This window comes from Anomaloglossus baeobatrachus, chromosome 2 (genome assembly GCF_048569485.1).
Source record: "Anomaloglossus baeobatrachus isolate aAnoBae1 chromosome 2, aAnoBae1.hap1, whole genome shotgun sequence".
Lineage (NCBI taxonomy): Eukaryota > Metazoa > Chordata > Amphibia > Anura > Aromobatidae > Anomaloglossus > Anomaloglossus baeobatrachus.
In genome coordinates, this window is record NC_134354.1 from 733,639,971 (window position 1) to 733,655,816 (window position 15,846).

The following is a 15,846-nucleotide window of genomic DNA, read 5'->3' on the forward strand; positions in this document are numbered from 1 at the left end:
TCTAGTTTTTAGTCTCCAGCTGTTGCCAAACCTGTGACTCCCCGGCAGGTCCCCACAACTTCTGTATCGCTATATAAATGGCTTCAAGTTTTGTCTCGCACTTTTACACAAAATTATGCAAAAAAGTTTTGTCACTTAAGTGTCCAGGCGCTAGAATGTGCGTCAGATTTAATACGGCATATATGCAAAAAGCGTAATAAATTGTACTGCTAACCTACGCTGGTGTGGATGAATCATTTTTCTGGCACACAGAGGCAAAGATACATCAAGGAGACCAACTCCTAATTAATGTCTCCCACTCCACCTTACACTGGACCAAGACCGGCATACAAAAAGCCATTTTCAGTAAATTCCCCCCAATGTATTAGTTTTGTACAAAGGCACGAGCCATGCATTTAGTGTGTAGTAGATTTCTTCTGCACTATATGGCATTGTATAGTGACTTAAAGGGCTATTCCCATCTTCAAGATCCTATTCCAATATATAGTAGGTGTAATAATAAGAATATTAGCAAATACCTCCAATTATGAATGTAGTATAGTTCTCCTGATATAGCCATGCCTCTTACCTCATGTGCAGGGCATTGGTTATTTCCACTTATATAGTGACAGTTGCTCATGGTCTTGACGATGGATACCTAAGATACTGCAATGCCCTGCACATGAGGTTATAGACATGGCTATATCAGGAGAATTATACTACATTTCTACTTAGAGATATTTGCTAATATTATTATTATTACACCTACTACATATTGGGACAGGAACTTGGAGATGGGAATAGCCCTTTAAGGCCCCTTTAGATTTTCTGATTGTGGTCCGCTAATGAGCACTGATCCACTACATAAATTGGCGCTTCTTAATGCCATCGTTCTGACCCCATACAGCAGCAAGTTAGTGGTGCACATTCTCATTTTATACGTTTTGCTCTTTCGTTGGGTGATGGCTCATATCCTCATGTGGACTGATAATCTGGAAGTAGCATTCATACAAACCGATTATTGGCTGGTCAGAAAGGCCATTTATGCATAGGGTCCATTCATCAAAACCGGCATAGCACATGCTCATGCTACAGCAGTCTTACTGAAGTACATGACTCCGAATTTATTAAGAGGCGCACTCAACTTATTGGATTTGCAGGATGTTCTCTGGAGTAGGATGCTTGGCATACAAAACGTCACTTTTGATGAATTTGAAGGGTGGTTGTGGCCATGCCTCCATCCCACCACGGCTCTTACCTAGTTCCGCCCATTTCCATAGCGCTGTCACCACAAACATGTGGTTTCTGGCCATAGAAAGTCACAGCATGTGGCTGCGCAGAATGCTACCTGACTTTCCATTGTTCCCGCTGTCAATATTCATTGGTATAGGCAGATTTCCTGCCGGATTCATCTCTCCCCCTTTAGACCCAGCAGGAGTTTGCCTTCCACCCAGCTGCTGATATTCAGCATTGTCTTTGTGTTTAAATAATTCTTCCTTCCTTGGACTGTTGCTGGTGATATTTTCAGTTCATTGAAGCTTTAGTTGCAAGCAGGTGGCTTGTACTCATCTGTAGTATAGGTGCTGAATACTTTGCTGAACTTCTACCTGGTTCATCTGTAGATAAAGTAGTTCATGAATTTTTCCCCGTGTGTCCCCCATGCGTCTTCTTTTCGTGTTTAGTGGGGTTGACGAAGAGCTCATCCCATCCACTCCCTATTTAGGGTACAGCACTAGGACACCTAGGGTCAGGTATCCAGCTCACCGCATAGCTGTGGAACCTATCTAGGGTGGTGAGGGACCCTAGGACCCAGCTGCCAAGAACATTGAAAAGCGATCTTAAAAATCCTTTCACCCGACGAACGACCGTTTTGATTGTTGGGTGATTGACAGCCTGGTTTACCCTGCACTATAAGGTGTTTCTAGGAACATGTGTTCACGATAATCGGCCTTTAATATACTTGTGATTATGGAGGAGTCTTGTGGTCACTTGTCAGGTTAACAGAGAGTGAGGACAAGGACTTGACATTTCTGAACACGCTCCTATTCGGCCTCCTTCACATGTCCCGCGCTCATAAATCACTGCCTCAACCAAGAACCTCTCTTGTCACCAACATAATTAAATGAAATTGTTTCCTTTCACGAGGGCCGAAAACTTCAAAGCCGAGAAGGTGAGCCTCAGCATGGCCCCGGGCCCGGGAGCGGCCGGCTCTGTTCACTGCTGGCCTCCAAACTGTTGTGAAAACTGCGGCGCTTCTGTCTGTAGTCGCTGGCTAATCAGATCGTTATCACAGCCCTATAAAGATGACTGATAGCCAGATGGTTTTCGGTAATAAATTGGATTCTCCACTGCTGTAGGGGCTTTATATACTGAACAACAAAATAATGGATGTTAAGAACGATGAGCAGAGGCAATGGGCGACAATGACTGGATAAGAAAAACAGACTGGAGAGGATTACTACCACTAATCGATCAGTATGTGCTTTATATAGGCGGTTTATCTACCCATGGCCATGTTCCTCCCTGAAACAATAGGCACACAATTTTTTTTGTAGCCTTTTTGGAGCAGAAACTGAGCTGACACGCTTCAAATCCTCCTCCAAAAACTTAAATTGTCTCTTCAGGGAGGAAGGAGACTAACTCTAGCGCCGCCTATTGGAAGTAGCAGTCCTAAAAGTCAAAAGTGGCCCTCCAGTGAGCCTTTTCATATGACCTAGGATTTATGCCAGATCAGAACCTCAATTTGCAGACACAGTGTTTCGGGATGATTGTCCCTCGTCAGTGCAAAGTATGAGATCTGATCTGGCTGTATGAGAAGCTCTACTGGGGTCTTAGAGGAAATATTTTCTCCTTGTGGAGACTGAGCAACCAATCTGGCTATCATTGGTGAGGAGTCTTATAGCTGCAATGCTCCTCTGGGAAATATTTAAATTGTCTCTTTAGAGAGGAAGATGATGAACTATTGTGCCACTTATTGGAAGTAGCAATCCTAAAAGTTATCAATTCTGCTCCGAAAACTTTATAAACAGCCAAAGAGGTTGTTCAGATCATATGAGAAGGGAGGTCAGCTGCACCACCAGTATAGAATAAGCTCGGCTCAACTGCAAAACCTGGTGCTCAGAAAAAAATGTCTATATTGAGCTGCACTACCAGGTCATGGACAAGAATGGCGGTTTTTGGAGAAGGGACTGCTTTTTTTTCTAATTTTGGAAACCCCTTTAGAAACCGCTACAACGTATTTTTCACGTTGTCCATTACATGCATGGGTTTATATTCCTTCAGCTTCTCTTACGGAATGGTCACCATGGTAGAAGACATTTCCTGTAGGGGGTCACCTTCCATATCTCGTTTCTTCCCCACTTGCTAGACACGCTATAGAGCACTGCAAAAAAAGGAACAAACTTCAAAACGGAGCAACATGTTTTTGTATTAAAGGGCTTGTCCAGGACTTTAATATTGATGGTCTCTCCTCAGGATAGGTCATCAATGTCTGATGAGTGGGAGTACGACACTTGGCACCACCACCGATCAGCTGTTCCTGATGCCGCCATCTACTTAGTTGCAAAGCTGCACAGCTCCACCAACTATATAGTGGCCGCGGCCAGGTACTGCACATCCACTAGCTATTTGAATCAATAGGGGCCAGATGTGCATTTCCTGGCCACAGGCACCATTCTTCTGACAGAGCTGTGCTTTTTTGCTCCACAACTAAGTAGTTCCGGCCGCCATCGCCCCTGGGATCAGCTGATCGGTGCGGGGGGAGGGGGGGGACAGAGTGTCGCACTCCCACCTATCAGACATTGATGACCTATCCAAGGAGAGGTCATCTATATTATACAGTCATATGAAAAAGTTTGGGCACCCCTATTAATGTTAACCTTTTTTCTTTATAACAATTTGGGTTTTTGCAGCAGCTATTTCAGTTCCATATATCTAATAACTGATGGACTGAGTAATATTTCTGGATTGAAATGAGGTTTATTGTACTAACAGAAAATGTGCAATCCGCATTTAAACAAAATTTGGCCGGTGCAAAAGTATGGGCACCCTTATCAGTTTCTTGATTTGAACACTCCTAACTACTTTTTACTGACTTACTAAAGCACTAAATTGGTTTTGTAACCTCATTGAGCTTTGAACTTCATAGGCAGGTGTATCCAATCATGAGAAAAGGTATTTAAGGTGGCCACTTGCAAGTAGTTCTCCTATTTGAATCTCATATGAAGAGTGGCATCATGGGCTCCTCAAAACAACTCTGAAATGATCTGAAAACAAAGATTATTCAACATAGTTGTTCAGGGGAAGGTACAAAAAGTTGTCTCAGAGATTTAAACTGTCAGTTTCCACTGTGAGGAACATAGTAAGGAAATGGAAGAACACAGATACAGTTCTTGTTAAGCCCAGAAGTGGCAGGTCAAGAAAAATATCAGAAAGGCAGAGAAGAAGAATGTTGAGAACAGTCAAGGACAATCCACAGACCACCTCCAAAGACCTGCAGCATCATCTTGCTGCAGATGGTGCCAATGTGCATCGGTCAACAATACAGTGCACGTTGCACAAGGAGAAGCTGTATGGGAGAGTGATGACAAAAGGAGCCATTTCTGCAAGCACGCCACAGAGTCGCCTGAGGTATGCAAAAGCACATTTGGACAAGCCAGTTACATTTTGGAAGAAGGTCCTGTGGACTGATCAAACAAAGACTGAGTTGTTTGGTCATACAAAAAGGCGTTATGCATGGAGGCAAAAAAAAAACAGAGCATTCCAAGAAAAGCACTTGCTGCCCACAGTAAAATTTGGTAGAGGTTCCATCATGCTTTGGGGCTGTGTGGCCAATGCCAGCACCGGGAATCTTGTTAAAGTTGAGGGTCGCATGGATTCAACTCAGTATCAGCAGATTCTTGACAATAATGTGCAAGAATCAGTGACGAAGTTGAAGTTAAGCAGGGGATGGATATTTCAGCAAGACAATGATCCAAAACACCGCCCAAATCTACTCAGGCATTCATGCAGAGGAACAATTACAATGTTCTGGAATGTACATCCCAGTCCCCAGACCTGAATATCATTGAAAATCTGTGGGATGATTTGAAGCGTGCTGTCCATGCTCGGCGACCATCAAACTTAACTGAACTGGAATTGTTTTGTAAACAGGAATGGTCAAATATACCTTCATCCAGGATCCAGGAACTCATTAAAAGCTACAGGAAGCGACTAGAGGCTGTTATTTTTGCAAAAGGAGGATCTGCAAAATATTAATGTCACTTTTATGTTGAGGTGCCCATACTTTTGCACCAGTCAAATTTTGTTTAAGTGCGGATTGCACATTTTCTGTTAGTACAATAAACCTCATTTAAATTCAGAAATATTACTGAGTCCATCCGTTATTAGATATATAAAACTGAAATAGCTGTTGCAAAACCCCAAATTGTTATAAAGAAAAAAGGTTAACATTACTAGGGGTGCCCAAACTTTTTCATATGACTGTATATAAGTCCTGGACAGCCCCTTTAAAGATAACCTGGCACCAATTTAAGCGTCCAGCTTTTGCACTTGTTTTATTCCCCTGAGTACATTTTTTTTTCTTTCTAAACCCAAAATAAGGTTCCAAAGATATTTGGTTTTTTTTATTAATTGCGCCCAATATCCGATGAGCTCTGCCCTCTTTACCAAAACCATAACAGTTAGCAGAAGAGAAGGGGCAGGAGGAATAAAATAAGAACAAAAAATGACTGCTTTGAACTTAAAAGGATTATTGCCATCTCCAAGACACTATCCCAATATGTAGTTGGTGTAATAATAACAATATTAGAAGCTACCTCTCACCTCATGTGCAGGGCATTGAAGCTTTGGTACCACGAGCAACTAACTGTCACCATATGAGTGGATGTAATCCTGGATATCAAAGCTGCAATGCCCTGCACATGAGGTAAGATACATAGCTTATCAGAAGAACTATACTACATTTCTAATTGAAGGTAATATTATTATTATTATTATTATTTTTATTATTATTATTACAGCTACTACATACTGGGATAGGATCTTAGAGATGGGAATAGCCCTAATGACAGGTCATCTTTGAGTTACCACATGTTTGCTCCTGGGACAATATTTGCTGTTCTGATTCCTGTAATAGAATGGTGTACATGCCGTACATTTCAAGGATGCAGCAGCCACGCCCGGGCCCTGGTGCTGGAGGGCCCAAAAGCAATATTACAGGATAAGACAACAATGTTTTCATGCCACATGGTAGGTCTAGTTCTCTGGTAGATATTTAACATTGTGAACTTCATGTAAAACCTCTGGATCATTCTGCTGCTTTAAGGTTTGACCAGTAAAGATGATCACCTCTCCGGTGGGACACCGTCTGATCCACACAACGGGCATGTTCATCCCTGTTAGACTGGAGTAGCAGTACCCATGCTCATACTCCGCTCCATTCATTTTCTATGACACTGCAGGAACAAGTGGAGTATCATAGTCCCATAGAGAATGAATGGAGCAGCGATTGAGCTTGGGCACTGCCGCTCTATTCTGCGGTCAGACCCCTTTTGATCTGTAAGTTATCACCTAACCTATGTATAGATGATAACTAGAGATGAGCGGACCCATGGAAGTTCGGTTCGGCGGGTTCAGCCAGACTTTAGATAAAGTTCAGTTCTGGACCCGGACTTGACCTAAACCCCATTGAAAGTCACTGATTGGGCAGTTTGTGTCTCCGCCCACATACAGCAGCCATAAACAGATCACTTCTGGGGAAGGCAGGGTAGGGTCTTTCTTTTTTCCTTTCCTTTTTTTGTTTGGTGCACACTACAGCCGATCATGTTGTTGTTGCCCCCAGTGTGACCCGATCAAACACTGCAAACTGCTCGCACTGGGCCGAGCACCGAGTGTACCCGAGCACCGCGATACTTGACTGGGTGGTTAGCATACGTAAAGCACCCAAACTCAAAACTAAAACTTTTTTTTTTTTTTTTATACGACCCCTCAACCTCGGGCTTGCTCATCTCTAATGCTAACATCTCATTAGCGGACAACCCTGTTAAAGAAGAGTTTTAGTTAGAACTATATATAGGACTCGCGCGTGAATGTAGACGTAGTTGTGCATGTTCATTGTGCGGCCACACTGTGCACTCTATGCAGCAGTGCATGGGGTAGCCTATCGCTGGACTCTGCTGTCCCATATACATTGCTTCATGCGTGACCACCGCTCCACTGAAACTCAAGTCACAAGTACCCAATTGTGGCAAATTCCGCATTCAGATCCCCCCCCCCGCCGCTAATTAGTGGCTATCTGATATGCCTTAACCAGAATAATACGTTAATGTCTACAACTACTAATTTAGCTAATGTATGTCTATATGAAGCCAATGATATGGATTTTGATGAAGACAATGCCGTGGAAGCATTTTTATGTATTGGTTGTGTCTCATATTGCCGCTGCTCCCTATTTTGGTAACTGCATTACCAGTCATTGGCCTCTTGGGGGGTAAAAAACCCTTATTTTCTTCCTTGATACCACCCTCATGGAGGCCAGGGGCACAGGCTAAAAGGTCTCTGGCTGGGATGGCTCCTTTCTTGTGGTCTTTGGAATGCGGAGGGTAAACAGGATTCCATTTGCATTCCTTACAGCGATCTACCGGGAATTTTTTACTAATTAGATTTTATTTGGAAGTGGCAGCCATTCCTGATACTATTGATTCTTCGTGCCGGCACTTGCATTAGGCAGTTTACTGTGTGTATCAGGGAACAATCTGTATAACTGCTCACTATTGCCCGCGGCTCTTTTTTTTTTTTTTTTTCTCCGAGCCTGATGCTGATTGAACTGTCAGAGCTGCAGGCCGGTGCGGGGACGGGCTCCGGCACTGTTTATTCAGGGATAGAGGCCAGAGATTACACTTTTAATAAATGCTGCCTATAATTATTCCGAGAGAAGCCGAATTGTAGAAGGCTTTTTTTTTTTTATTTTGCATGATGTACACAAGGCGCGGCAGTCCACAATCGGGTCATGTTTACTTTTACATGGGAGGATATTTTTTTTCTTTCTTTCATAAAGAACCACATCAAAGCAGAAGAGTCTGTGTACTAGGTTCTGGCTCTCGTGCCAGCTTATACCAGGCTTCAGGAAAGCACCAGATTTTTCCGAGTCCTGGACATGTTTTGTTTTTTTTTTTTCTTTTTTTTTTTTGGGGGGGGTTGCAAAGGAGATAAAACGGGAGTTCCCGCAAATGTAAGATGGTCAATCAATTACTCCAAGGCTGACTGTATACATTACATTTACCTTGACCTTCGACGCGGACCATCTAATGTGTATGGGAGACTTTTTCTGGATGTCAGGGGGGGGGGTGAGGATTGGACAAAGTTGGATTCAGTATGTCCAATTGTTTGGTTCTCAGAAGAGCAAGCCTCCACCTGAAGAGTCTGGCAGCCATTTATTCCCCTCTACATTCTGAAAGCTCTTCTATGTGTTCACCTGACAGCCATTTCTGGACGGCCAGCTTAAGGGTTATGTGTCCACAATCAGGACTCGCTGCGTTCAGAATTCAGCGGGTCCTGACCAGCGGAGGCACGCGTCTCCTCCGCAGGAGATCGCAGCTGACTGTGTCCATGATCAGGGTTCAGTGCGCTGCGGTCTCTTGCTTGTGTTCTCCCTACGGAAGACTCATGTGAATCCGCAGCAAACAATTGACCTGCTGCGGTCTGAAAAGACGCTCCGCAGGTCAGTGTTTGCTGCGGAAAAAATAAGCACAGTGGGCACGGGATTTCTAGAAATCCCATCCACTATGCTTGTACTGTACAATGCAGCATTTTAGACACAGCTGACGTATGCTGCGTCTAAAATGCTGCAAACACTGATCGTGGGCATGCACCCTAAAACTCTGTTCACATTGACTTTATTGCTTCTATGAAAATGGAACCTTCAATGTGGTCATAACTCTTATACAAACAGTTCACTGGAAGTCCTAACAGATTACCTTGAGAAAATATAAGATGCATATTTTTTCTTTTGGAAAAATATCCCCCTAGCGCAAACTATAGGAATATTACTCTGTGCAGATTGGGATGTCCAATTCCACTATCGGTTATTGCAACTTCATCTGATAGCAGCATGATGTAGGCAAAGAGGCCCTGAGTTCAACAATCAAATTAGTGTGTGCAGACATTTTGACACCCATGAAATATTTTAGATTTTGCATGCAGGAGACCTACCAGGCTTTGTATACATTTCCATAGACAGAAGCTGTTAATCACAGAAGGGGGCAGAGTTGGACTACAACTCACATGCTGCTGAGATCCACTAATGATAAAGATAAGAGGCTTAAACTAATATTTCAGTAAACAAAAAAAGACTGAGATAAGACACGCAGGGCTAAATTTTCTGTTTTTAACTCTTACAGCATACTGGCTTCAGATTACATTGCAGAAACGTGCTGACAGAGTCCCTTTAACCCCTTCACGACCATGGACGGATATATCCGTCATGGAGCGTGTCCCGTTAAGCCCCGCCCCCTGCCGCGGGCAGGTGGCGGTCGGCACACATCAGCTGTTTTCAACAGCTGACATGTGTGCCTGCATGTTGCGAGTGGAATCGCTTCCACTCGCAACATTTAACCCCTTAAATCTATATGCGCGCGGCCATGATTTTTACTTACAACCGCCCCCACCGGAAGTCACATGCGTGATCACATGACTTTCGGTGGTTGCCATCGTAGCACCGGGTCATGTGATGACGCCTGCAGCTATGAAGTTTCACTTTCGTTTTCCCTCGGCCGAGAGCAGAGAGAAACAGGAAGTGACTGAATCTGCTGTTTACAGCTGTATAGCTGTGATCAGCAGATAAGAGCGATCTGATTGCTGATCGCTATAGCCCCCTAGGGGGACTAGTAAAATAAAAAAAAAAATAAAAAAAGTTTTAAAAAATAAAAAAACCTAAAAGTTCATATCACCCCACTTTCCCCCCATTGAAAATTAAAGGGTTAAAAAATAAATAAATATACACATTTTGGTATTGCCGCGTTCAGAAATGCCCGATTTATCAAAATATAAAATCAATTAATCTGATTGGTAAACGGCGTAGTGGCAAAAAAATTCCAAACGCCAAAATTACGTTTTTTTGGTCGCCGCATGTTTTACGCAAAATGCAATAACAGGCGATCAAAATGTAGCATCTGCGCAAAAATGGTTCCATTAGAAACGACAGCTCGAGACGCAAAAAGTAAGCAGTCACTGAGCCATAGATCCAGAAAAATGAGAACGCTACGTGTTTCGGAAAATGGCGCAAAACGTGCGCCACTTTTATTGGACAAGCTTGTGATTTTTTTTGTAACCCCTTAGATACAAGTAAACCTATACATGTTTGGTGTCTACAAACTCGCACCGACCTCAGGCATCACACCCACACATCAGTTTTACCATATAGTGAACACCGTGAATAAAAATTCCCAAAAACTATTGTGCCATCACACTTTTTTGCAGTTTTTCCACACTTGGAATTTTTTTGCTGTTTTCCAGTATACCATATGGTAAAACTTATGGTTTCATTTAAAAGTACAACTTGTCCCGCAAAAAACAAGCCCTCATATGGCAAGATTGACGGAAAAATAAAAAAGTTACGGCTATCGGAAGAAGGGGAGCAAAAACGGAAAGTGCCCCGGGGCTGAAGGGGTTAATGTGATCTTCCAGAGAGCCACATGAATATCATTTCAGTATAGGGTAGAGTACTTGAAGAAATTAATTTCTTCCTTCCTAGCGATATTCCTTGGTAAAATACAAGAAAATTACGAGCTGTCTGTCAATAGAGGAAACCTGCATATTAATAAAGTCCTGTGATTACAGCAGCCTCTGTGCTGATAAAAGCAGGCAAGCTCTATTGTGAGTGTCTTACATATGCTTGAGCTACAATCATAGCCAAAGCAAAAATTAGAAGCTGTGAGAGAACTATTTCATGCTTTAAAGGGAATCTGTCCGCAGATTTTTGCTATGTAATCTGAAGCCAGCATTCTGCAAGGATTAAAACCTAGAATTCATGGATGCCTGTTTTGCCACGGTCTAATCTGTTTATTTGCCGTGATTGTTTAAGCAGCAGGACGTATTGTTGCAGTCCAAAACACCTCCACCTCTGACACCTCACTGTCAATGTACAATCTCTATAGAGAGCCTGGTGTGGGTGGGGACAGCCCTCTTAGCTCTGCTACATGGCTAAATCTAAAAATGTTGATTGTGTTAGAACGGCTGCAGCCAGTAATCTAAGTGATACATCGTTGGATTCAGACTCTTTGCCTACATCATGCTGTTCTCAGATGAGGTAGTAAAAATCTGATGACAGATTCCCTTTAAATCCAAGTATGGTTTGGTACTAAAGCAAAGACTGATTCGCCTTTTTAGAATGAGTCAGTGCTGGGGAAAATGTTTTGCTGAATAAGGAGATTGTTTGATATAATTATACCATTATAACAATGAAGTTAAGATGTTCTGCATATTAATGCTGAATCTCGTTATTTGCAGGCATGCTTCAGAAGTGTCCGTTGGTGGATGATTATGTGGACGCCCTGGTGTCTGATCTGGATCCAGACTTTGAGACGTTTATTATGGACTCGGAGTAGAAGACGGCAAAGAACGCAGAACACTGAATATGGGACTTGTTAATTAGTGCCACCTTACATGAAAGCTGCTGTCTACCGGGGCACCTGATAAATGTCCGAGTGTGATCACTTGCTAGCTAGAAGATACCTGGATGGGCCGGGTCCTCCAGCAGCAGAGGCACTTTCTATAGTTTGTGACTGCTAAATGTGGGCCCTAAATTGGGAACCCCTCACTTTTAACTTCAATAGTTTTTTTTTTATGTTTTTGTTGTTTTATTTTATTTTTTTCTAAATCCAGACAAGCCTTTCACTCTATAGAGATGTCACATGATAAAACGGAATACTGCTTTCTTATATATTATCAGATTCCCATGACGGGTACACACAATATGGACAGCGTTACAAATTAATATAGATTTTTATTTTTTTTTTTACTTTGGACTTTTAACTTCTTCTCAACATTCTAGCTACAACCTGCATCTGCCTAAAACAGCAGGAACCGGTGAGAGCTCTGATCGCTGCTGCTTAATCACTTAAATGTCGTTGCCCATCTCTGACTGTAGCATTTAATGGGCTGGTTACTGTACGTATGTTCATTGGCTCCCATAGTTTTCACCCAACAACACAATTGCGGGGGTGCACTTACGTGCTGAAGGCCATGTTGGACCCCTATGAGGCTAGGCTTCACAGGAGAATGTCATTTTCACTATATATTGCAATGTACAGCTCTAGCAAAAATTAAGAGACCACTGCTAAATTGTCAGCTTTCAGATTTTTCTCTTTATAGGTATATTTTTGAGTGAAATGTAAATTGTTCTGTTATTCTATGAACTCCTGACAACGTCTCCGAATTTCCAAGCAATAAATTTTGTATTTATTTTCTGAAAATGAGAAATGGCAAAATAACAGAACAATGCATTGCTTTCAGACCTCAAAAAATGCAAAGAAAACACGTTCATAATTATTTAGAGACAACAATACTAATAATGGTTTAACTCAGGAAGCCTTCAGAAATCAATATTTTGTGGAATAACAATGATTTTTTAATCACAGCTTTCATGCGTCTTGGCATTCTTTCCACCAGTCTGTCACACTGCTTTTGTGTGACCTTATGCTACTCCTGGTGCAAAAATGTAAGCAGTTCTTCTTTGTTTGATGGCTTGTGACTATCCTTCTTCCTCTTGATTACATTCCAGAGGTTTTCAATGGGGTTCAGGTCTGGAGATTGGGCTGGCCATGACAGGGTTTTGATGTGGTGGTCCTTAATCCACACATTCATTGACCTAGCTGTGGGGCATGGCGCATTGTCCTGCTGGAAAAAACAGTCCTCAGAGTTGGGGAACATTGCCTGAGCAGAAGGAAACAACTGTTTTTCCAGGATAACCTTGTATATGGCTTGATTCATGTCCTTTGCAAACTTTAATCTGCCCAATTCCAGCCTAGCTGAAGCATCCCCAGATCATTACCGATCCTCCACCAAATTTCACAGTGGGTGCAAGACACTGTGGCTTGTACACCTCTCCAGGTCTCCGTCTAACCATTAGACCACAAGGTGTTGGGCAAAGCTTGAAATTAGACTCATCAGAGAAGATTACCTTACTCCAGTCCTTTATGGTCCAATCCTTATGGTCTTTGACAAAATTCAGGCTGGCTCTCTTTTGCTTCTCATTGATGAAAAGCTTTTTTCTAACTTTACATGACTTGAGCCCTGCCTCTAGAATCCTGTTACGAACTGATTTAGCCGTGCACTTCACCCCACCTGCCATTTGCCTTTCCTTTTGTAGGTCACTTGATGTTATCCTGCGGTTGCTGAGTGACATGCGAATAAGATGACGGTCATCCCGGTCAGTGGAGAGTCGCTTTCGCCCTCTGCCGGTCTGTAGTCTGTTTGGAATTCAACGGACACTGGAATGGAATGGCTGTCAGACATGTAGAGAAGCTGATGTTTATAAATATGCACAGTAGTCTCTTAATTTTTGCCAGAGCTGTAGTACAACAGTATATAATCCAAGAGAAATAACAAAAAATGAAGTAAAAAATGGTTTAAAGAAATATATGGATTTGTGTCATCTCCCTTCTTCAAATTTAAGAATAAAAAAATTACATATTTGGTGTTGCCACGTGTGTCTAATCTATGGAAAAAAAATTCTATACAGTAAATGATGTACAGGAAAAAAAAATCAAATTGCGAGAATTGCTGCCATCTGATCGCCCCACCATCCTAAAATAAAATTGCAATGAAAATATGCCCCAATATTGCCAGTAAAAACACCAGCTGGCCATGCAAAAAAGAAACCCTCCAACAGCTCAATGAACAGAAAAATGGCAACACGGACGAATATTATTAAAGGGAACATGTCACCAGCTTTTTCCCCTGTAAGCTGCGGCCACCACCAGTGAGCTCAATATATACAATATTCTGGAATGCTGTATATAAGAGTTCAGGCCGCTGTGTAGAACTTAAAAAACACATTGATAATACTCACCTAGGGAGCGTTCCAGTCCGGTGGGTGTCGCTGCTCTCTGTCCAGCGCCTCCTCCATTATTGCCGTCGTCCTGCCCAGCCCTGTGCGGATGACTAGTGATGGGCTATCCCGATCTCTAAAGATGGGTGATCGTACCGATCACATAGTGATCATGTACACGATCACGAGCTTTCCTGGGAAGCTCATGTTACAGATCGAGTCCAGGGGCTGTAAAAAAAAAAAAAGCACATTATTAAAAACATTGTCATTATACTTACAAGTCCCGCGACGCGTCCTGCAGACCCGATCAGCCACTGTCTCCCGGCCGCTCGTGAATGTTGTTTTACCTCGCTGGTTACAGACTGGTCCTGTAAAGTACTGTGATGTGCAGGTGCAATGAAAGGTCAAGGACCGCCTGTGCATGTGCACTACAGTACTCTGATCTGTCCTCAGCTGAGCAGATAAAAGCGCACATGCGCAGAAGCGCAATGGCGGCCTCTGTGTGGATATCGCAGGACACGTCATCTATAGTGATGGGAGATCTCCCCAGATGGTCGGGATCGGGAGCCTCGCTGTATTTTGATCGCCAGTCAGGTAAAGCTAGGCAGCTGGGGGCTTGGATTCTCGGCAGCCCACAGCCGTTCCTGGAAATGGCGCATTGTTTCTTAGCGCTATTTCCAGGCCCTTTACCCGGCTAGTCCAGCAGCCCTGATGACAGCGGCATGCTGGGTAATAAACGGGTTAATACCAGCTTTGTAGTCTCAGCTAGTACTAAGCCTGAAATTCACGCCAAATTAGACGTGGCCACCATGAATTTCTAGTAAACAGTAAAAATAAAAAAAACGCAACACAGAAAAAAACATTTATTAGAAATAAAACAAAAAACAAACATTTAGAGACTCCACCTTGATTATAAAAAAAGTCCATAGTCCGACGTAATCCACAGAGACAGCAATGTCAACTCTGCTTCATCACTCTTTACAGACAGTCTATACAAAGTGAGAAGCAGAGAGAGCCAAGTCAGCTCTGCTACATTGCTCTGTACAGATCAATGTAGCAGAGCTGACAGGGTATAATTGCACTTGCATCACATTGCATCACCCCGCAAAGGCTGATGCTCTCAGGACAGGTCAGCTGCATTTCGGGAGATTGTGCACCGTGATGTGATGCGACGCTCACTTAACAGGACCTTTGATTGGTCACATGACTATGACATAGTCTGTAACCAACGAGGTAAAACATTCACACCTGACTGGTCACATGGCCATGACGTCACGGAAGGTCCTTCAACCCGGAGGCGCAGCAATGATCAAGCAGAAGCGGCCCTGGTGACAGAGTTTGCAGGACAAGTCGCGGAACCTGTAAGCATAATGACAATGTTTATTATTAATTATATTCTTTATTTTACAGCCCCGCGCCCTATTCCATAGCTAAAGCCTGAGATCGGTGATCGGACGCAAGATCGTGTTATCGCGATCTTTACAAAAAGATCGGGCGAGGCTCCCAATCCCGACCATCGGAGGGATCTCCCATCACTATGGATGACGTGTCCTGCGATATCTACACAGAGGCCGCCAATGCGTTTCTGCGCATGTGTGCTTTGATCTGCTCGGCTGAGGGCAGATCAGAGTACTGTAGTGCACATGTGCGGGCGGTCCTTGACCTTTCATTGCACCTGCACATCACAGTACTTTAGAGGAGCACAATGGCGGCCTCTATGTGAATGATGCAGGACAAGTCATCCACACAGAGCTGGGCAGGAGGGCATCGATCGTACAAGATGGAGGGAGGCGCTGGAATGGAGAGCAGCGACACTCATC

General features: G+C 43.2%; 1 protein-coding gene across 1 annotated transcript in view; it reads left to right on the forward strand.

The window, feature by feature from the left end:
• The window catches only part of MIPEP (mitochondrial intermediate peptidase), a 225,448-nt gene extending 211,777 nt beyond the window's left edge, over nucleotides 1-13,671 (forward strand). The window contains exon 19 of the mRNA XM_075337383.1: nucleotides 11,485-13,671. Coding sequence (XP_075193498.1) covers nucleotides 11,485-11,582 — 98 coding nt within the window. The 3' untranslated portion in view covers nucleotides 11,583-13,671. The remainder of the gene's footprint in view (nucleotides 1-11,484) is intronic.
• Nucleotides 13,672-15,846: the final 2,175 nt, after the last annotated feature.